The sequence below is a fragment of the Gossypium arboreum genome, chromosome 1 (genome assembly GCF_025698485.1).
Source record: "Gossypium arboreum isolate Shixiya-1 chromosome 1, ASM2569848v2, whole genome shotgun sequence".
NCBI classification, from domain to species: domain Eukaryota; kingdom Viridiplantae; phylum Streptophyta; class Magnoliopsida; order Malvales; family Malvaceae; genus Gossypium; species Gossypium arboreum.
In genome coordinates, this window is record NC_069070.1 from 335,997 (window position 1) to 360,748 (window position 24,752).

Consider the following 24,752-nt stretch of genomic DNA (forward strand, 5'->3'; position numbering starts at 1 on the left):
ACGATTAGTTAAATATGGTTGATTGGATTTCCACATGCCCTTGACTATGTTATCAGTTTGGACATACTAATAAATTATAAAAGTAGAGAGGCCAAATTATAACAAATTAAAGTAAAAAAAAAGGGTTAACTCTCAAATTTCAATATAATAGAGGGATTAAAACAAAATTAAACCATTTTTTTTATATTTATACCCTTGGCATCAATATATTTACAACATAGTATAATTTTTGGCCCTTGAGCTTGGCAATTAGGTCCACTTTGGTACTTAAACTTAGCAACTAGATCAATTTTTTGGTTAATGTGCTTGGATTTGGTCAAAATTTGATGATGTGGCCAATGTTCTTGGAACATGATTGGATTGGTCGGTCGGATCAATTGGATTGAGAATTGATTGATGTATTGGTCCAAACAAAGGGGTTGAACTGATTGAATCAACAGAAACTACTCGAAACTGGAAAAAATAAAAAAACCAAGACAAAAAACAATAGTTGAACAAGTTGAATCAATTTAATATATTTTTTAATATTTTATGAATTTTTAATTAATTATTGCTGGTCTAACAATTGAACCAATCAAACCGATATCGAGAACAAGTAGTCTAATTGGTTCAACTGTGGGTTCAATTATTAGAATACTGTATGTGACGTTCTAAGGTTGTACCAAATCATCACCTGAAAATTTATATAATGTTAATTTTCAAGTAATAATATAACATAATCAAAGAGTGTCATGTCATCGAATTTTTATATATATTTTTAAGTTCAGGGATCAAAATAAATTTAATTACTAAATTCAAGTATCAAAATAGATAAAAAAAATTATAAATAGTAAAATGAATCTAATTACCCGTAGCCAAAAATTATATTGTCCTAAAATCAAACGAGAAAGTGAAGCAAAAATAGTAATTTTATTACATTATAGGATATTTCTTGCAAATGAGTATAAGAAAATTAAAAAGATTTGAATGTTTGTACAACGAACTTGAGACAGCAATTTAGACCATTGTTTTTGATCAGTTTCTTGTTCAGAGTTGACTGTTCTTTTCTTCTTGTCGTTTAATCATCGTAGTCCAATTTTTGATAACAAAAGCAAACTGTCCCAAACTTTATTTATTAATATTTTTTTAAATGTTAATTTCATATTAATTATCTAATTTAATTGACTTGCTAAACAAGAATATGAGCTAAGAAAGTTTGAATTAAAATAAAAAATAAAAAAATAAAAACAAGCAGATCTTAGTCTATATTTTCTCATTGACTTTTTTATTTGTGTAAAGTCAAACATTTATATCTTAGTTTAGAAGTTGAATTGCAAAAGATTCGTGTTCAAATTCGATCTCTAATCTAATTTTCAACAGTATAGTCGATTTCGATTGTTTCGGTCTGTATGTAACGTTTCGATAACAATCCCATTTGTTTGTAATTATTTTTTGATGTTATAAAGAAACGATATACTTATAACCAAATTTTAAGATTTAAATTATGTCTTTAATAAAATTTACAAATGTAATTTCATTTATAAAAGACGATTTTCATTTAACGAGATATGAGTAATAGAATTTTTATATAAAACTTAAACAATTTATTAAAACAATATATTAATTCACGCCTTGTTTGATAACTCATTAAAAATTAAATCAACTGAAAATTAATATTTTAAATAATATAATTTTTAAGTATATTTGATAACTAAACATAAAAAGCAAATGATAGAATTTTTTCAACGAAAAACTTAAAAAATGATAAGTAGATAAAGAGCTACTTATAAGTTAATATATAATTTTTTTCAATTGTTTTTTATTTAATTTATTTTTTAACATTATCCTTTAAATATTTTGCATTTAAAATTTTAAAAATCACATTTATCAGATAATTTAATTATAATCCGTACTTAGTTTTAATTTTAAGAGAAAAGACTATTGTCGAGAATTAATTTAGTAAAATCTGCAGTTCAAGAGTTTAATTAACCTTGCGTTACCCATAGGTTTTTTTTTCTTTTTAAAGGGTTGGTAAATGTTTGGTTGTTTTGAAGTTAGAAATGGATTTAATTTGACCAATTAATTAATTAATTAATCCATAACAAGTCAAATGTAAATTCTCTAATGTTTACGTATTATTTAGGGTTACTTTTTAATTATTTAATGATATTTCAATAATTTTTTATGCTGTTAATACATAATTTTGATAAATTTTTACCCTAAACTTTAAACTCGAATCTAAGTTCAGGATTTAAGTTTGAGATTCAAGGTAAAAAATTACCAAAATTATATGCCAATGATATAAAAAATTATTGAAATACCATTAAATAATTAAAAATAGACCATAAATAATGTAGTTAAAAATTCCATAAAATAATGTATATATACATTTATAAATAAATCCAAAATTTTTTTTTATCACATTGCTAAATTTTACTGAAATTTCAAAGTCATAACTTGCTTGAAGAATGCCAGACTGGAATTAATTTAAAATTTACAAAAAAGAAAGGCTGCTTTGTTAATTGGGTGATCTACCCATAAAAAGGAATAAATGAAATTAATAATATTATAGTGCGGTCTGTTTGGGGGATTAATTAAATTATATGAACATTGAACATAAAATTAATTGATGCAAATGATGTCAATATTTGTTGGAAATTGACACCACTGCTGACTGATAAGGAAGCTGCTTAGAATTCCTTGTGAGGGACTCCAATTCTTATAATATGATATTCCTTCATCTTCTAATTAACCTTGCCTCCACTCATGACATACACAATGACCAAATCAAATGAAATTATTTCCTACTTTTGTGACAACATTTTTATTGTGATGATGAATCTTCAATATCAACTCGATAAATCCTTTGATTTTTCACTTTCATCCAAGGATTGTCTTAAACTCGATCTTATAAAAGGAATTTAATCTCTTTTCCATTAGCTCAACATAATTAGAGAGTGGTTTTCTAATTTCTTTTTGAGTTTTCTGATTATTGAAATTTTAGAGAGAACTTCTAGCTTCAAGTACTTCTCCTTATGCTTTGATTTCTAAATTTCTAAACTTGTGCATCTGTGTTACATGGTTTGGAGGTTATAGTATTAATTAACTGAAAGAGAGTTCTTATTTAATTAAATTAGAAATAAACAATAATTATTTAGAGTTTGTTAATTTTGCTAGCTAGATATACATATGTCTAGTAAGTTGCAACTAGATCAGGTGATTACTCCAAGTAAAATCAGAGATGGGCACCAAAAATTTGTTTGTGCAAATTGGAATCTTCTTATGTCTGTGGGATTTTACCCTCACTCGTCAATTAGCAACCTTATTTTTATACTCTAAACTGGATTACTATTCTCTAAGAGTTTCCCTTGAAATCTTAGGTGTAAACCATTACAATTTAAGTACTCAACTAACCTAATACAAGTCGTGTATATATACAATTCATTTAATTTGATAAGTTACAATCAATTGCAGTCACATTTTCACATGATTAGCCACATAAAAAGGTTTTCAATTATCTTTATAATGGTTGAGGTCTTCAATTATTTTAAGTTACAATCAGTTATAATCGCATTTCCACATAATTAGTCATATAAAAAAGTTTTTAATTATCTTCACGACAATTGAGATAAAATTTGAGATCTTCTTAATATTCAAAAGTCAATATAATCAGATTTTCTAAAAAAAAAATTGGATTACATTGAAAGATTTTAATTTGATCCTTGCTTGATTTCTTATCATCATGTTTTAGCATCATAGAGGTCCATATAAAAGTATCGGAGTCCATGAAACAAAGGCTCGTGCAATTTTGGATATAAAAATGTGTCAAGTCAAATAAGTCAGGTTTTATCCAAATTTTAGCTATTACGCAAAGTCAAACTAGTGTTGTAGCTAGGAGACAAAACTACTCTAACATACAGGGTGAAATTAAAATTTTTTTTAACAGGTCGAAATTAAATTGTAATTTTATAATAAAAAATATAATTTTATTATTTTAATAGATTATATCTTTATAATTTTAAAGGATTAAATCAATTTTTTATATTTCAAAGGTCAAAGTATAATTTTACCTTTACTAATTTAAAATTTTAAAAATTTTAAAAGAGCCATACAAAAAAAATTCATTTTAGGGGAGCCAGGCCCCTGCAAGCACCCCTTAGTTTCGCCACTGAACACACACGCTGAGTTCTGATTGATAAAAATTTCTCTTCTACAATATTGATTGAAGAACTATACCCAAATACATTCCCATTTTACTAGATAAATGTTAAAACTACACATGAACTTTAAATTGTTGTGCAATTTAATATATAAACTTTGATTTAGTGTAATTATACATATGAAACCTTATTACGATTTAAATATATGCATGAAACTTTAATTTTGATTCAACTATACAAATTTAAAGATATAATATATCAATTTAATTTTACATTAGATATGTATACTTATTTGTATTGCAATACGATACTTAAAATGGTGCTATATCAACTATTATGTTAATAATTTTAAAAATTAAATTAAATTAAAATTTCATATATAAAATCAAAATTTATATATAACATTGCATATTAAATTAAAATTTATGTATAATTAATTACTGAATTACAATTATTTTGTTCTTCAAATAAAGAAGTTATTTATGAGACAAATAGTAAAACTATTATGCTTCAACTGCCATATCACAAAGTGTTGACCCATTTGCAGCTGATAATTGTCAACTTTTTATTATATAACTATATATTCACTTAAAATTAATATCACTAACATTGCATTATATTATATTTTTAAGCGAGACGTAGTTTCAAATTTTAGAGACAATAATATCAATGGAACAATTATGAATCTCCAAAAAATTTAAGCTAAAGTCTTGTTATTGACCAAAAACAAGTCCCTAGGCTTCCCAATATCACGTGCTTGATAAAAGTTCAACCAATTTCATCGTTCAAATAAATTACAATCTTGTAATACAATTTACCTAACCCTTGTTATAGGGTTCATCATCCCAAAAAAGCACTACTTAAAATAATAATCATATGAGCTGCCACGTTACTTCCCTGAGAAAACTTGTAATAATATTATAATACAACAAAAAGAATGTTAAATGACATCAATAGTTTGAAATCACACAGCCCCATGCAGCCTATAAAAATCACCTCCATTCTTGTCTCCTTCACCAAACCACCATATACAAAATTGGAAAACCCTTATTTTCCTTTGTTCATAAGCAAACCCTTGATATTTTAACAATGGGTAGGTCTCCATCTTGTGCTGATGATGCTAATGTGAAAAAAGGGCCATGGACAGCAGAGGAAGATCAGAAACTAGTGGATTACATTAACAAAAATGGCCATGGAAGCTGGAGGATTGTTCCAAAGCAAGCAGGGTTGAATAGGTGTGGCAAAAGTTGTAGGTTAAGGTGGACTAATTATTTGAGACCTGATATTAAGAGAGGGAAGTTTAGTGAAGAAGAAGAAAGGCTTATTATTAACCTTCATTCAGTCCTCGGGAACAAGTACGGTGATCAAACTTTTTACCATTTGGTTCAATAGATTTTCTATGAGAGTTGATTGTTTTGTTCCCTCTACTTAACAAATAAGTAAATTAATCTTTATATGTTAAAATAAAGAGTAAACTGATCTTGTCTTTTAAAGATTTCATCCATTTTTATTATTAAAAATTGGTCATTTACATCAGCTTGAGGTACACTTGGCACGCCATGCCAATTTTAACAGTAGAAATGAGTGGAATTTTTAACAAAAAAGACCACTTTACTCTTTTAAGTAATGTATAGGGACTAATTTGTTAATTTTTTGAGTAAAGGGGCAAAATGCAATTTAACTCCTAATACAAGGGCTTCTATGGTACTTTTATGATTTTTGATATATTTATGATTTGATGTTGAAACTTGATTTCCATGATAAAAGTACCACGGAGGCCTTTGTACTACACAAAAAATGGACAAATTAATCATTGTATGTTAAATTAAAGAATAAATTAGTTTCTTTATTAAAAATTTTATCCATTTTTATTGTTAAAAATCCGGTTCTTGTATGTCGGCATGAGGTGCACATGTAGCTGTTTGGATATTTCTTTAGCTACCCGCCAATTTTAATGATAAAAATGAATAAAATTTTTAATAAAAATATTCAGCTTGCTTATAGTACAGGGGTAAAATATAATCTTACTTTTAATTCAGGGCTTGCATGATACTTTTACTGTTTGCAATAAATCTATGATTTGATGTTAGAACCTTGAAACTTGTTTTTGTCGCAGGTGGTCTAAGATTGCTGCACATCTACCAGGGAGAACAGATAATGAGATAAAGAATTTTTGGAACACGCGTATTAGGAGGAAGCTATTGAACTTAGGGATTGACCCTCATACCCATAAGCCAAGAACTGACCTCGATCATCTTTTGAACCTATCACAATTGCTTTGCGTTGCACAATTAGGTAACACTATGAACCCTTTAGATGCTGCTTTTAAACTCCAAGCTGATGCAGCTCAACTAGCCCAAGCTCAATTGTTTCAAAACCTAATGCAAATCATGAACACTAATAAGGCTGCAAATGTTGAGAGTGATGGGTTTCTTACATTACAAGAAAACACAAACCCAATACCTCAAAGTATCCCAAACAATGGTTTTATTGCTGGTGTAGTCCCTCAAACAAGTGACCCATGGGGTTTGAGCAGTTCCTTTGAACAAAGAGAAAATCCAGTACTTCCTGGGTTAGTTTCAATATCACCAGAGAGTAATTCAACAATGGAAAACAAGGGCAATAATGAAACAGATTCCACCATTTATGAAGCTTGGGAGAAGTTGATAATGGAAGATGATGAAGCTGATGGTGGATCCTATTGGAAAGAAATGTTGGAGTAGGTGTTTTTTTCTTGGATTCTTTCATTCATGATTTCATTTTTCATTTTTTCAGTTTGTTGTTTAATTATTTAATTTAAATTTAATTTAATTTTTTTTGCTCTTGCAGCCTTGCTTCTTCAACCTCTTCACCTATCTCATGGTAGACCACCATTAGGTTTAAGGGACAAAAATGAAAGAAGAAGAAGAAATCCAAATTCATTCATTATTTTTCCATTTTTTTTGCTAGAGTTCTTTCATATACTTTATTCATCTATTTTATTCATGTAGGAAGCTTATAATTCAGCTACCTCTTTGTAAATCTTAGAATTTTTTTTTTATTTTTAATATTGAGGGTGACTAACCCAAGCCAAAATTAAGGATGATACATGGAATTATATCATGATATTGCATTTTCATATTTATTTTACGATATATGAAAGTTTTAACTTTTTTATTTGCATTGTTTTCCAACAATATCATCTCTAAAGTTTAAATCTAAATTCTTTCAATGTGATATGCTTTTTAACTTTTAATAATTCATACAAGTTATATAATACTAGATTTTATTATATCCACGGGTAGATGAAAGAACACGTAATATTAATATTATATTTATAAAAAAATTAATCAACAATTGAGTGATAGATAAAATAGTAAACTGCTTTTGAATTAACTCAATTAAGAAAATTACTTAAAATCATTTTTAAAATAATAAAAATTATTATAATTATTTTTTTTGTGTGTTTTAATGTTTTTATGATAAAATTTTAAATAAAACAACTTTAAAAACAAAGAATTTTTCATTATATTAGGTCTTCTACTGTTGCATCAGAATGAATAACAAATGATAATCAATGAAAAATGTTTGTGATTAGTATTAATAATTCAGTTTTGGATATTAGCATTTGTTTTTGTCACTAAAAGTCATTAATAGTAGTTGAACTGTTGCCTTGTACCTTTGTGAATATTTTCCGTCGGAAATAACCTATCAAAACCATCACTTAAAAAAAATAAAAATAAAAATCGAGAGTTAACTAACAACGTTTTGACATTATTGGTAAATGTTAAGATTTTGGGTTTTTGAATATTCAAGTTCAAATCTCATTATGCGTAATTGTCATATGTGAGTCTTTAGTTCTAGTATGTGTTGTCGCCATATTTATCTCGGATGGACTAGTTAGACTGAAAACCAATTGGTATATTAGACTTACTAGTTCGGACAAAGGGTTGAACCGATTGGATATTGAACTGCTTTGAACTGAGATAAAAGAAAAACTAGTTAAGCTAATTGTTGAATCAAATTTTATAGCTTTTAATAATTTTAGTTTTTATGAATTTTTAATAGTTTATTTAATTAAAACTGGACTAACAGTTGGACCAATTGGACTGAGAATCGATGGCTTAACTAGTTCAACCATTCGTCTGGTTCCTAAAACCATGGTTGTTGTCGTTCATGGATTTTAGTCTAATGGATCCATTTTAGTTCAAATTATTCCGATTCTTAGTCCGTTTTGTATTGATTTGTTTCTACTTTTAAAATTGTTCAAACATGTATTTCTGATTGTTGAATGATTGAGTTGCATTTGTACTTATAAACTTAAAAAAAATTGAGAAATCAAAAATCAATTCGACATTGTAGCGTTTAGACAGTTTTAATTCTTGAAATTTTTTTGAATATATCATAAATTGAAAGATTACATTATGAATCAAATTAAATTTTTTTTATTTAATTTATAATTGATTTTATATATAAACTCTAAAAGCTCGACGATGTGACACATGACTTAAAGAACTTATATTAGTACATTGTCAACAAAATTGACGACTTATCCTACAAACATCAAGAAGAAGACATCTTTTCGAAAGTTATATAATTCTCTATAATGTCTTTATTTCTCTCCTCACATTTTTTCACTCAAATTACATCAACACACTTAATATCTCTATTCTTGGGATTCGAAAATTATAAATAATTTAAGCATTGTATCAATAGTAACATATATAATCTTCACCTTTAAAGACCCAAACCTTTTAAAAAAAAATACTGCGTGGGCAGTGGGCAGGAGGCGTGGCCGTGACGGAGGCAAAGCAACGTCGTGGTTAAAACTGAAAAACACATGGTTGTTGACCAACAAAACCCAATCATTGTCTCTCTCTTTGTCACTTTTGTCTGTGTTTATGCCTTTCTCCACCATTTCACATGCTTATCGTGGCCTACGTGTCTCCATCTCCGCATGTTATTACCATTTATCTTTCTTACATTTACAAATAGGGTATACTTGGCACTAAGCTATTATTAAATTTATATTTTAGTTATTTAACATAAAAGAAATATAAAATAGTCATTAAATTATTTGAAAGTTTTTATTTAAGTCACTAGACTATTAAATTATTTTTTAAAGTTTAATTAGTGAGTTTCAAGTAACGATTTGACGATCGGTACGATAGATAAGTACTTATTAATGAGTAGAATAACATACCTCAATCCAAGTTGATCTGACAATCAATGTCAAAAATCGAAGAAAAAAATTATTGAATTTTGATTTACAAATTTATGACAATCAAAACTATTTCATATAAAAAGAAGCCTAAACTATAAAAGAGAATGAGAAGAAGAGCTTTCGATTTGTGCTAGCGGTGTGAAAAGAGAAGTCCATACAACAATGATTTTAAATGCCTAATGACTTAAATGAAAAATTTCAAATAATTTAATGATCATTTTGTAACTTTTAAAATTAAGTGATTAAAATATAAATTTACTAATAGCTTAGTGACCTTGAGTGCAGTTTACCCTTACAAATAATAATCAAACAAGAAATAATATCAGTATTTCATCTCTCCTCACAAGGGAATTTGAAACCAAAAGAGAGAAATGGAAGGTAGAGAAGAGGTAAAAGAACCCAAACCCAGTTTCCCTTTAAGCTTATGGGAACTATCTGTAGCTTCAACGGTGGTGATTGGTTTCCTTTTAGGCCTTGCCGGCGTTTATCTCACCATGCCTGCATCTGATTATAGCCTCCTCAAATTCCCCAGAAGCCTCGAAGATCTTCAATTACTCAGGTTTCCCTTTATCCTTTTCTTTTTTTCTTAATTTGGGGGTGATTTAAATCTATTGCTCTACTGTCTTTTGTTAGTGATTGTTAATGTACAATGAAAAAACTTGTGATATTTTTGGGGAAGAAACTGTAGGAATGTTTTGTTTTGAGGAAGGTAAATTATACTATGTTTATGTTTTAGTGATTCAACTTAAAAAAGGCATTGTGTAATTTGTTTTACTTTATTTTATAATTTACTTCTCATTATGATATTGAGTTAATTTTTAAAAAAATAAAAAAAATAAAAATTATTATCTTGAATTTTCAGGTATTTTTATTTTTATATTTTTAATAAAATTTAATTGTTAAATTTTTTAACTTTTTAATTTAAATGGTCACAAAAGAAAAGTAAAATTAAAAAAAATCAAATTACATGTAAAATTGAGAGTTAAATTTTTAAAATCAAAATTAAATCAATATAATTTATAAATATTAAGAGTTAAAATTGATATTATGCTAATTTTAAAATTTCTATTGTTGTTGTTTGTAAAATGTATGATACAGGGATCACCTTGAAACTTACACAAGTGACTACACCATTCAAGTGTTGGTGGGATATTGTGTAGTTTATATTTTCATGCAAACTTTCATGATCCCTGGAACTGTTTTCATGTCATTGCTTGCTGGAGCTTTGTTTGGTGTGTTCAAAGGTGTAGCTCTCGTTGTTTTCACCGCTACTGCCGGTGCTTCTTCATGTTATTTCCTATCGAACTATTTAATTTTATTTTTTTTAGTTACCAATTTGCTAACAGCGATGGCTTTTAAAATTGACAGAATAGTAAATTTTAACCCTCTAACATTTAATCATTGTGTCAATTTAGTATTAATTCTAAAAAAAATCTAACCCTCAACATTTACATGCATTGTGTAATTTATTTTTTTTGTAGCTTTGCTTTTCTTTGCTATCCCCTTTCATCCAAAAAGTTAAAAAAAAAAAACCAAATTTAGCTAAAATATACAACAACTGAAAATACCCAAAAATTCAAGATAATAATTTTCATCTTTTCTCATACTTTTAAAATTAACCCTCAATATCATAAAGAAAAGCAAAATTGCCAAAAAAATAAGAGACTGAATTACAAAATATGTAAATGTTGAAGATTAATTTTTTTTTAAAATCAAAATTAAATTGACATAAATGATAAATAATTGATAAAGATCATTTTGTGACTTTTCATAGTTAGGAGTAACTAGTAGTATAGTTTACCCTTTTCGATTTAAGCCATTTTTGCTTACTTTGAGGCTTGAGCTAAGAGAGTGGAATAAGTTTTTGAACTTCATGCTTGTAGGTAGCTCAAAGAAGAGAGTGTTTATTGAATTATATGCTTTTCCTAAGGCTTACACCGACTTTACCGAATACGTTCATCAACGTTGCTTCGCCTATCGTCGACATCCCTTACCGTATTTTCTTCCTTGCAACTTTTATCGGACTTATCCCTGCTGCTTACATTACTGTCAAGGTATGTAACTATAGACTTCCATGTAAAAGTCGCAGTGAAAAACCATGGTGTTCTTGATTAATAACTCGAGCTTCACTGTTTTATCTGCAGGCTGGAATAGCTCTCGGCGAGTTACAATCGGTAGGGGACCTTTATGACTTCAAGTCAATCGCTACTCTTTTCATTATAGGAGTTGTTTCCGTCACACCTACGCTTATGAGCAAGACCAAATCGTAATGTTCGATCGACCATGCTTGCTTCTTGTACATGGTACTTCAATCTTCCAGGTAGTCATCAGTGTTGCTTTTTGTAATGCAATGTGCTTTGGTTAATGAAATTCACTGCCATACACCATGGTCATTTTCAGTCCATATGAGGAGAGGAACATGAGAAGAAATTAGGGAAAGGCTGTTACTTGTTTTGATTTCATTAGTGTTTTAGAAGCTGTATATCCTTTGAAGTTTTTTATTATTACCAATGAAACATCTTTCTTTCTCAGTGTTTTGTCCTCCTTACGTTAGTAATCTCCCAACTAACTAATGGTAAATTTTTTTTTGTCGTTAACTAATTATGAAAAGTTACACTATGGTCATCCAACTATTCAATTTTGTCTAACAAAGGCAACTTTTAAAATTAACATAATAATAACTTTAACCCTTAATTATTTGATTTTTTTGGTCAACCGTCGTTAAATGACCGATAGAAAATTGACGAGGTAGCTTTTACATTGACATGATAACAACTTTAACCATCAACATGTATACATTGCTTCAATTTAATCTTGATTCTAAAAAATTGAACTTTCAACATTTACACATCGTGTAATTTGATCCCGAAATCCATGCATGTGTATGTATATATCTTGGTAAAAGTACCATGGAGGCCTTTGTACTAGGAGTTGATTGCATTTTGCCCCTTAACTAAAAAAATAGGTAAATTAGTCCTTGTAAGTTAGATCAAATAGCAAATTAGTCATTTCTATTAAAAATTTCATTCATTCTATTGTTAAAAGCTAGCGCGATTGACGAAATATCCTAACAGATAAACGTGACGTGCCTTTTGTATCTCATACAAACGTACATGGACCTTTTTAATAGTAAAAATGGATGAATTTTTTTAAAAAAGGATCAATTTATTCTTTGATTTAACGCATATGACTAATTTATTTACTTTTTTAGTAAAAAAGACAAAATGCACTCCAATTTTTGGTACAATGATCTCCATAATATTTTTAATTATCTTTCATACTTTTAGTAGTAGCACTTTAAAATAAATAATAAAATGCTTTATTATTTGGGTAAACTACATTGGTGGTCATCCAACTATGAATAAGTTTCCTTTTTATCACTCATCTATGAAAAGTTACAAAATAGTCATTCAATTACTCAATTTTTTTTCTTTTTAGTCACCCATTGTTAAATGATTAATGTAAAGATGACATGACAACTTTTAAAATTGAAATAATAATAAATTTAGCTCTCAATGTTTTCACATTGTGTCAATTTAGTTTTATTTTTAAAAAATTTAGCCCACACATCACCTAATTTTATCTTCTCTTTTACATACAAAATGTGTAAATTAAAATAAATACATAAACACATTTAAAAAAATCCATTTATTTTTAAACTAGACAATCATAAATACATTTTTTTAAATTCCTTTTATTATTAAACTAAACAATCTTCAAATATATTGGTTTCCTTGTACTTCAAATAACTAAAATTTGATATCTCTCAATGATAATTAATTCATTTTTTGTTAGTTTGAGTCGACCATCATTGATGAAGCAGATTAACACTCAAAATATTTTAACCAATTAGGCTTACAATTGGGTTGAATTAATGAAGCGTGTATTTTTTTTTTTATTCTCAAGCAATTGAATCAACTATTTTTCATTTTCAACATTTGGATCATTCTATTTCTTGTCGATGCTCATTTTTTCATTGAATCAATGCAGGGACAATGTCGAAAAGGGTTACAGAAAAGCAAAAGAGCAAAAGGATAAAATTACACAATGTGTAAATATTGAGAGTTCAATTTTTTAGAATCAAAGATTAAATTGGCACAACTATAAATGTTAAGGGTTAAAGTTGTTATTATGCCAATTTTAAAAGTTACCACATCAATTTTCCATTAGTTATTTAACAGCGGGTGAACAAAAACAAAAAAAATCAAATAATTGAATGACCATTTTAAAACTTTTTATAATTAAGAGACAAAAAAAATCTTCCTTATAGATAAGTAACTAGCAATGTTAATTACTCAATATTTTATTACTTTTTATATTCAAATTTGACATCACCCATCTCATAAACCACTCTAATCATAAACCACTCTAATCCAACGTGCTCTAAATGAAACATATAAAAACCAATATCCTTCACGCTTTTAATAGTAGCACTAAAGGTGTTTGTCGACCGTGTCGGGTTAGGTTTAGTTCAAGTTTAAGTATGATATTAATATATTTTATATATACTTGCTCAAGTTCGGTTTAGTTTAAAATACGAGTCTAAATTTTTTTGCAAACCCACTCATATTTTCAAAAGATTAACCCAAGTTTATTTTAGACCCGCCCATATTATTTTTTAAAATTATCTATATGATTTTAAGTTAATATTTAATAATTTTATATTTTTATATAGCCATCTTAACATTATTTTAATGTTTACATTAGAGTAGTGTTATATATTTAGTATAAGTTTAATTTTTAAAAGTGTTCTCAATTACATAATATATAAAAAATATTATAAACTTAAAAACGGGTCAGGTTGGACTCGAGCCTTGAATGTTCAAGCCTAAGCCCAACCCATATTTTAAACGGGTCTAATTTTTTTGTCTAAATCCTCCCAAATTTAGGACAAATCTATAAATCTGGACAAGTAACCCAACACATGAATAGATTAATTAATTAGCACTTTAAAATGAATATATTATTCAAATTTGACAAGGGTCAATTCTTAAACCACTTTATTCCAATATACTTAGATTACATTTTTATTATAATACAAGTTCAAATTTACACATTCACGTATATAGATTACACTATTATATAAGTGATACTATAAATTAAACTTGGATCTCGAATATAAATCAACTCATTTTACTTAATGGACCTATGAGTACTCAGGTTGATAATACATTTTTATTAAAACCCATAAATGGGAGAAACATAAATTTATTGATCACACTCCATGATCGGCATTAAGATTAGTACAAATTCATTGGGGGGACAATAATGGTGCCAGTTTCCAACATCTGCAGGAAATGTTGAATTGATTCTTGACTCACATTAAAGCTCATTTGCGATATTGATGGAATCGTTTTCAAAATCGAATTTTTACCGGCTATTTCTCCCGTTACCGCTCTGCAAATCAATTAAAAAAGAAACTAATTATATATATGAAAAATATAAATATATTAAGGATCATATAGAACTGGATAGGAATGGATATTGTCAAGTGCTCCACAACTGAACTTGCCATCCACCCTAACTTCGATACATCATTATTACCTTGGATGCATCTATTTTTGTCTCGTCTTATTTTATTTTGATTTTTTTTTTATGAAAGAAATATAGAATACATACAATTTTGTCATACATCAAATACATTATATAAAAGTAAGATGATAATTTTACTTTTTTAATAGTTATTATATATAAATTTTTTTGAAGTAATAGTTATATATACATATAAGACAGAAGAATTTAAGGTTTACCATGCAAATTTATTTATTTTTTACTTTTTAATAATAAGGGTTTAGAGACCGATTAAGTCTTAATTCAATTGGTCTGGTGTTGTTACCAATACGAGAAGACGTGAATTTGAGTGCGCTGAATCACATTGTCCTTTTATTTATGGATTAGGAAGGGGTTATAGGTAATTCTAAGCATTATATCAAATAGATCAAATATAATTAGAACTTATAATGAGATTGTTCAAAATAATAGATTGTTCAAAATAATAATAATACTAAAAGGGTAATAATAAGGGTTTAAAGTGAAATGATAATTTCATGTATTAGGATAAAATGAGCCAGGGTCAAGGGTGACGTCAGAAAGGGTAGGTAGAGTTTTGGACTCTCCTAAAATGAGAAATTTGTAATTTAGACTCTAAAATTTATAAAATTATAAGTTAATGAATAATAAAATTACAATTTGATCCCTTAAAATGATGAAAATTTGTTTGGGTCCTTTAAAAAAATTATAAAATAGTAAAACTACATTTTACCCCTCATAAAAATATATAACTAAATTTTGACCTTACCAAAAAAATTTATGACTTCATCCCTGATCAAAGCAAGCAATTATTAGAGCTGTTTCATACTCTGCCATCCAAAAAAACCACCACCCCGCCCAGAAGCCGGGTTTTGTCATCCCTAAAACATACATATATATATAGATATAACTAATTATAAAAGAAATAAAATAATTTGCTTACCTTGTAGATGTTACAATTGAGACCAATTCTATGCCTTGTTCATCAGCAGATACAACAACCGCGAACAACTTCGGCACCACAAATAATTGACTAGTTTCCACTTTAGTGTTCAACACAAGCTTGCCATTGATACCCACAATTTGCACTTCACCACTTCCTTTCGCGATGTAGCAAACTTGTGGCTCCGTTGCGTACGACGGTGCCCTGGTGGCGCAGCTTTCAAGCACCAAGCGACTAACATCAATCCCCACTTGTTCAAGCAAAGGAAACTCCGTACCCTTTATGGTAGTCAATTTGCCACCATTGTCGACTTCAACGTCGGGTTGTGAAGCATCCATGTTGTGGATCAAAATATTTGATACCTCCTCGTTCGGGATTGGGATTTTTCGTGCTTCTTCTTCACTAAGCTTGATAAGCAACACGCCCTTTTGGCTGCCAACAAGGTTTTTAGCCTTGTCGGCATTGATTTGGTAAGTTTTGGCAATGAATTCGGGGGAGAAAGCCCGTAAGTGACCTTGTTGTCCGGTTAATAAGAAATAGGTGATTTCTCCGGCGACATAGGCCTTGGTTGCATCAGCCATGAATATTACAACCACATCTGAATCTCCATAGTTGTACCATGATGAAACTGATCCACAGGGAATTGGTAAAACATCCCCTTTTTTAACACCTATGAAACCCATGTTTTCCTTTGTGTTAATGCCTGGTATTCTTAATGCAACTCCACATTTACCTAAAGATAAATCAAAAGTAATGTCAATATTGTAAGAACCGGATTGATGGTTGAATTCATTAGATTATCAATTTCTGACTCAATCAATTTGACACTAAGTTCAACAATAATTAAATAAATAACTACAAAAATTATAGCAACTAGTTTAATTGTCAATTTTCATTTCAATTTCTAATTTTATCAGTTGAGAGAGGTTCACTCAGAAATTTATTCAATCTCTTTATCTGGATTCATATACCAACCAGTTTCTAATCTGACTACCCGATCGGTAAGAGATCGGTAAATAGATTAGTGAATGCATTATACCGCATATGGCTTAACAGGGATGAAGAGCTTTAGTTTGGACTTGATATTTAAACCAAACTTTATGCTTTTGTAATTGTGGATAATACTTGATTTATTGGCCGCAACAGTTCACATAGTCATTTTAATTATATAAAAGATCCTTTTACTACACATTTTGATAGATTTAGTTCTACTGTAATTTTATCTTTTTTTGTCCTATACTTTTTTAAAATTTTTATTTTCAATTTCAGTCCTCGGGCAAACTTTTCCTCATTGATTCAACCAAATAAATTGATCTAGCTTTTATGTGAACATATTGTAATGTGACATTCATACTTTAATTTTTTTTGCAGCTGGACAAATATCATTTCTTTTTTCTTTTTGTCTTCCTTTAAATTATGAAAAGAAATGCAAAGATATATATATGCCATGTCATTGCATTTAAAAAAAAAAAAGCTTTGTCAAATGATTTGAAAGAATTAAAAGAAAAAAAAAATCAAAACTGAACATACACATTGAGGGGCAAGAAATGAGTAAATAATAAATAATAATAGAGGGACTAAATCCGAAAAAAACACATATTACAAGGACCATTATAGAATTTACCCACTCAAGACTCACCTTAAAGAACATAACCAACTTTGGAGCAATCGGCATAGTGAGGAAGAGCAAAGCCCCGAGGCTTCAACACAAGCTTACCAGCTGCAACTTTGGCCTCACCAAGGACTTGAGAATCGGCAGCTGCCCAGTGGTAGTACACGCCTGCTTCAGTCTCTGTGAACGTTGCCGGAAACTTGGGAGACAAGTCCATGTTCATTTTTCTTACCTTACCTTAATTCTACAAATCAGTTATACATGAAAAATACAATGAACACCCATATATAGAGAGAGAGATGGAAACATTGAGTAGCTTTTCAGTATAAACGTCAATTTGGTAATTACAACCATGTAATGAATTTCACTGAGAAAAATGAGGAACACTTTAAAAAGGATAAAAAGCCATTAGACGAACAGTTTAAATGAGAAAAATTAGGCTTTTATACATGTATTCAATATCATACCGAAATTGTTTCGATTTTAAACCGACATCTAGTAGTCTAAATTTTGTACGGGTCAAAAATTTTTAGACCATTTTATGTGTTTTAAGTTTAGTGTTTAATTAATATCGACTTGTACAAATGTGTATAGACATGTACTAGTTGATAAATTTTTTCATTTTTAAACTAACTTTTATTTTTTTATCTTAACCATTTTAGTTTTCCTATAATTACATTTAAAATTAATAATTATTAAATTAAATTATCAAACCTAATTAATAATTTTAAAATTTATATGTAATATATTTGCATGTTTATAATGTATAATTTATTATTTTAACAAGATAATATATAATTTATTAAGAAATTAAAAGTTAAAATATGCATGTGAAAATATTTAAATTAATAATTAGATTAGAAATATATGTGTGAAAATTATTTTAAAATATCAATAAATTTAAAACGATACATCAAACATGTCAATACCAGTATATATTTGTACCAAGGCAAAAACGATACGCCCATCGATACAATATTGAATACCTTACTTTTACTAGCGATGGCAACTAGGGGAGATGGATTTATTCTAAACTTGAACTTGAAATTTCATACAAAACCTGAATTCAATCTGCCCAAAGTTTTTTCTTTTTCATTATTACTTCATGACATGTGCCTTATATCCACTAATAAGTATCGGTTACAGTGGTAAGATACATTGTACTCCCAATAAGATAACGTAGTTTGAACATTGAAGATAACATTGTTGGGATGAGTAGTCACGAATCTTGAACATGAATTGGTAAACGTGGACTAAATTTATAACTTTGTACATAATACAGAACTAATGACACTTATTTAACGAAACAAATTTAACTGTTACATTTGAGTTAGCACATAATACAGGAAAATAAAATTTATAAATGTTGTGCGGAAGCGTGTGAAAGAGTAAAATTATTGTACTGAAAAATCACACTAAGTTCAATTCCCAGGAAAGAGAGGTAGATCACGAAGATCACTTAAATACCAAGTCTTTCCTAGCGAATATCCTCTATCGTAATTTAATAGCACAATAAATCACTACAATCATATTCACAAAATATGCAAAATAAATAATAAAGAACACCAGAATTTTAACGAGGTTCAGCAAATTTTGCCTACGTCCTCGGGCACTACCAAATATATTTCACTCCAAAATTACAAGTGAAATTTACAAATAGAGAGAGAATAATGCCTTAAGTAGAGAATGGCAATTATGGGATGAAGAAAGTAAGAAATGGTTAGGCCTATTTATAGTTGAGGTTCAAGGATCAACTTGCAATGTCCCTATACAATTAGGGACCGAAATTGCAATTATCCCATGCCAACTTTTAACCCAACTTGCCAACCAATATTACTTTCTACTTTCGGTGCCCACCCATTTTGACTTTTCAAACAAATGGGTGGGGTCCAATAATCTCCACCTTGAAGATTTGATTAGGATAATCTTATCTTCACACAATTCTTTCTGCCTTTGACAACAATACTTGATAGTGCCTTCTTCAACTGTTAAACTTGCAGGATATTAATCAAGTTCAAACAATGTTCAAACTTGGTTACTGTTACCACCTTGGTCATCATATCTGCGGGATTATCTGCAGTCTTGATCTTCTGAAGACAAATTTTCCCCTCATCAATAATTTCTCGCACAAAGTGGAAACGTACGTCAATATGCTTTGTACGTGCATGATAAACTTGATTCTTTGCTAAATGAATAGCACTTTGATTATCACAATACACGTTAATATGCTCCTGGACCAACCCCAAGGTTTTAGCCATACCTTGTAACCAAATAGCCTCCTTTACAGCCTCTGTTACAGCCATGTACTCGGCTTCTGTGGTTGACAATGCAACTGTAGACTGTAATATAGACTTCCAACTTATTGGTCCTCCAGCAAGTGTAAACACATAACCGGTGGTTGATCTTCGCTTGTCCAAATCACCGGCATAGTCAGAATCAACGTACCCAATAACACCTTTACCAAGTGTATTATCTTGCTTGAACAGTAATCCAACATCTACGGTCTTCTGAATATACCGTAGAATCCATTTCACAGCTTGCCAATGTCCTTTTCGAGATTATGCATATACCGCTCACTATACTAATCGCCTGTGAAATGTCTGTATTGTACACACCATTGCATACATCAAGCTACCCACTGCATTAGAATACGGAACTTGCAACATGTATTCTCGTTCCGTATTCGTCGAAGGAGATAGTTGTGCAGAAAGCTTGAAATGAGAAGCCAACGGGGTACTTACAGGTTTTGTCTGCTCGTTCATGCCAAACTGCTGTAGTACCTTCTTCAAATACTGCTTCTGAGACAAGCTAACTCTATCATGAGCTCTATCTCTCCATATTTCCATGCCGAGAATCTTTTTAGCTTCTCCTAGATCTTTCATCTCAAACTCGAGATTGAGTTGAGTCTTCAATCTTTCAATCTCAATTTTGCTCTTAGATGCTATTAGCATATCATCAACATATAAGAGCAAGTATATGAAAGTTCTTTCTTGTAGCTTCTGAAAATACACACAATGATCAAATTTGCTTCTTGTGTACCTCTGCCCTTTCATGAACTGATCAAATCGCTTGTACCACTACCTCGGAGATTGCTTCAATCCATAAAGCGACTTTGTCAGTTTGCAAACCAAATTTTCTTTTCCAGCAACCTTGAATCCATCTGGCTGAGTTATATAAATTTCCTCTTCCAAATCACCGTGTAAAAACGCGGTCTTCACATCAAGCTGAACTAGTTCAAGATCATATTGCGCAACTAAGGCTAGCAAAATCCGAATAGACGAATGCTTCACAACTGGAGAAAACACTTCATTGTAGTCTATTCCTTCTTTCTGAGCGTAACCCTTTGCTACCAATCTAGCCTTGTATCGAATTTCATTTTTATCAGGAAATCCTTCCTTCTTTGTATATACCCATTTGGATCCAATTGCCTTCTTCCCCTTTGGTAATGTCACCAACTCCCAGGTCTTATTTTTATGAAGAGACTGCATTTTTTCATTCATTGCTTGCTTCCACTTTACACCATCAGGGTTACTTATTGCTTCTGTGTAAGTAGAAGGAACATCATCATCTGTAATTGGAAGTGCATAGGCCACTATATCATCAAAGCGAGTAGGCTTTCGAATCTCTCTTCTTGGCCTTCTATATGCAATTGAATCTTGTTGCTGTAGAGGTTCTTGGGTAGGAACCTCTTCATCATTTGTCCCTTCAATATTAGCTGGATCATCGTTAACCTTTTCAAGCTCCACCGCTGCAAAGTACTTACTGGTTTTGTCATCCTTTGTGAATCCTTGTACTTCAACATGGTTGATTCATCAAAAGTCACATCTCTCTGAAAACAATTTTCCTTGTATCGGGACACCGAGACGGTATCCTTTTACTCCATCGGTTATACCCAAGAATAATGCTTTCTTTGCTCTTGGGTCTAACTTAGATTCTTTACATGATAATATGCAAGTGGAACCAAATACATGTAAAGAATCATAATCGATGTGATTTAACGATCCACATCTCCATAGGAGTTTTTCCATTTATTGCGGTGATGGCAAACGATTAATTAGATGGCAGGCATATGTAACTGCCTCAGCCCAAAATTCTTTGACCAATCCAGCATTAGACAACATACATCGAACTTTCTCGGATAGTTCGATTCATGCGTTCTGCCACCCCATTCTGCATGGTGTATCCCGAACATGAAGTGTCGCACAATGCCCTCATCTTGGCATACTTGTAGAAATGGATCGTTTTGTACTCGGTACCATTATCTGATCGAAGTTGTTTGACCTTTCGACCAGTCTGAGTCTCCACCATTTTCTTCCATTTCAGAAATGCATCCAAAACTTCACTTTTTCTTTTCATTAGATACACCCATACTTTTCTTGAATAATCATCAACAAAAGTAACAAAATAGTGCATACCTCCCAAAGAAGCTACTTTGGTAGGTCCCCACATCATCGTGAACGTAGTCCGAATTCCTTTCAGATTGTGAATTGTTTGGACCAAATTTTACCCTCTTCGCTTGCCCGAACACAATGTTCACAGAATTCCATTTTGCAAGAATTTGCACCTTTCAACAAGCCTTGCTTCGCCAATGTCTGCAAAGCTTTTTCACCAGCATGTCCCAATCGCATATGCCATAATCTAGTAGCCTCTGAATCTACATCTTTTGTAGAAACTGTTGATGTTGATCCAATAACTGTACTTCCATTTAAAAAGTACAAGTTATTTCTTCTTGTGCCTTTCATCACCGTAATTGCCCAGCTACTACTTTTAGTAATCCATCTCTCAAAGTGATTGTGAGCCCTTTAGATTCTAGAGCCCCTAATGAGATGAGATTTTTCTTCAGGCTAGGTACGTAGCGAACATCTGTCAAGACTTGGATTGAGCCGTCGTGATTCTTCAATTGGACTGTACCTACTCCCATTATCTTACAAACACTATCATTGCCCATAAGAACAATTCCACCTTCTAGCTCTTTAAGGCTAGAAAACCAGTCCTTATTAGGACACATATGGTAAGTACATCCTGAATCCAAAATCCACTCATCCGTTTGACATGCCATTGCCATGCCAACCAAGCTAAAGTCCGACTCCTCATCATGCTTCACACACATGCATTAGAAATAGCCTTGCCCTTTTGTAGCTTAGGACAATTCTTTTTCCAATGCCCTTTTTCACGGCAAAAGGCACATTCATCTTTGGCAGGTCTCCCTTTGGACTTTCTCCTTCTACCAGATTCTGTCTTTGTGTGAACGACCTCTTCTTCGTTAAGACTTCTGCAGCTTGTATCTCTGTGATCTCTTTTATCTTTCTTTCGAGTCTCGGATCTATACAACACACTACTGATCGCATCAAATGTGATCGTGTCCTTCCCATGAAGCAATGTGGTGGTAAGATGATCATATTCATCGGAAGGAATTCAACAACAATAATGCCTTGTCTTCATCTTCAAATTTCTCATCCAAATTTAGCAAGTCTGCTAAAATTTTATTGAATGAGTTCACATGGTCATTCATCGACATACCGGTGCATACGTGAATCGATAAAGTTTCTTTTTCATATAAAGCCTATTTTCAAGACTTTTCGTTAGAAACTTTTCTTCCAGTGTATCCCATAACTTCTTCACGATGTCTCCCTCATGACAGAGTACTTCGCTCTTTGGCCAAACATAGGCGGATTGTACCACACTCTGTCTATTGATCTTGGCCCACTCTTGTCATCCATCTTGTCGGTTTTTCTTCAAGGGCTATATCTAGCTCTTGCGACATAAGACATCCAGATCTCACATTGCCACATACCAAAATTATTGGTACCGTCAAATTTCTCTACTTCAAATTTTGCATTTGTCACAGTAGTCCTTGCTGATGACAATGCTGCTGCCATTTTTCTCCTCAATCCCAACTACTGTATACGTGAACAGTACTGTATACGTGAATAGTGTTGTATACGTGAATAATACTGTATACGTGAATAGTGTTATATACGTGAATAGTGTCGTATACGTGAATAGTACTGTAAACGGTTGTATTCCCCAAGTACGAATCTGGCTCTGGTACCAATTGTTGTGCGGAAGCGTGTGAAAGAGTAAAATTATTGTACTGAAAAATCACACTAAGTTCAATTCCCAGGAAAGAGAGGTAAATCACGAAGATCACTTAAATACCAAGTCTTTCCTAGCCAGAATATCCCTCTATCGTAATTTAATAGCACAATAAATCACTACAATCACATTCACAAAATATGCAAAATAAATAATAAAGAACACGAATTTTAACGAGGTTCAAAAATTTTGCCTACGTCCTCAAGCACTACCAAATATATTTCACTCCAAAAATTACAAGTGAAATTTACAAATAGAGAGAGAGAGAATAATGCCTTAAGTAGAGAATGGCAATTATGGGATGAAGAAAGTAAGAAATGGTTAGGTCTATTTATAGTTGAGGTTCAAGGATCAACTTGCAATGTCCCTATACAATTAGGGACCAAAATTGCAATTATCCCATGCCAACTTTTAACCCAACTTGCCAACCAATATTACTTTCTACTTTCGGTGCCCACCCATTTTGACTTTTCAAACAAATGGGTGGGTTCCAATAATAAATTTGAAAAATACGTTTGATTATTGATATGTAACAATCAAACCGACAAAGACAACACAACGGGGTCGACAATCACACTGAATGAGGCACGTTCAGGATGCTATTATAAATAATGCTTCTACTATTGCTTGTTGCTAGGTTTGGTTAAACATATGAATCAATAATCTAAAAATAATAGAATATTTTGAGTAGGGATGAAAACACGATTTGATTCAATTCGATAAAAACACGATTCGATTCAATTCGATAAGGTTGAAATTTTTTAATTTTAAAATCTAGTTTCGGATAGATTACATCGAGTTTAAATCTACATTTAATCGTGTCAAAACATCATTATATATATAATATTAAGTTTAAAATTTATGATACTAAAATTTCTATTAATATGTCGTGGTCCTAGCATAATTATACTTAAAAACAATTAATGGTATCATTAAAAAATTAAAATAATAAAATTATCATTTTATTTTGATAAAAATAAAAATATGAAATTCGAGTCAAATTAAAGTTGAATTTATCTTTAATTTTGTGAGTTGGGTTTAGAACGAATAAATTAATATATAATTTTGGATCAAAGTGGAATCAAGTTATATTGGGAGTAGATGAGATTGGGGTTGGGTGGACAAAACCTTCACATTCAGATTGCCGGCCGATTCAGTGTACAAAAACAAATTATTTGTATGGTCCAAGCAACAAGCGAATACAACAAAGTTTTTAGACAATATATAGAG

The 24,752-nt window shown here is 30.5% G+C and overlaps 3 protein-coding genes across 3 annotated transcripts; 2 read left to right on the forward strand and 1 right to left on the reverse strand.

Moving 5' to 3' along the window:
- The first annotated feature begins 5,159 nt into the window (after positions 1-5,159).
- LOC108481774 (transcription factor MYB39-like) lies at positions 5,160-6,862 on the forward strand. Its single transcript, XM_017784856.2, has 2 exons — positions 5,160-5,494; positions 6,256-6,862. The coding sequence occupies exons 1-2, from the start codon at positions 5,229-5,231 to the stop codon at positions 6,860-6,862; spliced, it is 873 nt and encodes a 290-aa protein (XP_017640345.1). The 5' UTR covers positions 5,160-5,228.
- A 2,739-nt stretch (positions 6,863-9,601) lies between these two features.
- Positions 9,602-11,873, forward strand: LOC108482370 (uncharacterized membrane protein At4g09580-like). Its single transcript, XM_053025567.1, has 4 exons — positions 9,602-9,901; positions 10,441-10,714; positions 11,226-11,396; positions 11,487-11,873. Exons 1-4 carry the CDS (start codon positions 9,714-9,716, stop codon positions 11,610-11,612), a joined length of 759 nt encoding a protein of 252 aa, XP_052881527.1. The 5' UTR covers positions 9,602-9,713; the 3' UTR covers positions 11,613-11,873.
- Positions 11,874-14,361: 2,488 nt separating this feature from the next.
- On the reverse strand, positions 14,362-17,842 carry LOC108481775 (cocosin 1-like). The gene is made up of 3 exons (XM_017784857.2): positions 17,454-17,842; positions 15,815-16,547; positions 14,362-14,739 (listed from the first exon to the last, which is right to left on the reverse strand). The coding sequence occupies exons 2-3, from the start codon at positions 16,495-16,497 to the stop codon at positions 14,583-14,585; spliced, it is 840 nt and encodes a 279-aa protein (XP_017640346.1). The 5' UTR covers positions 16,498-16,547; positions 17,454-17,842; the 3' UTR covers positions 14,362-14,582.
- Between the last annotated feature and the right edge of the window lie 6,910 nt (positions 17,843-24,752).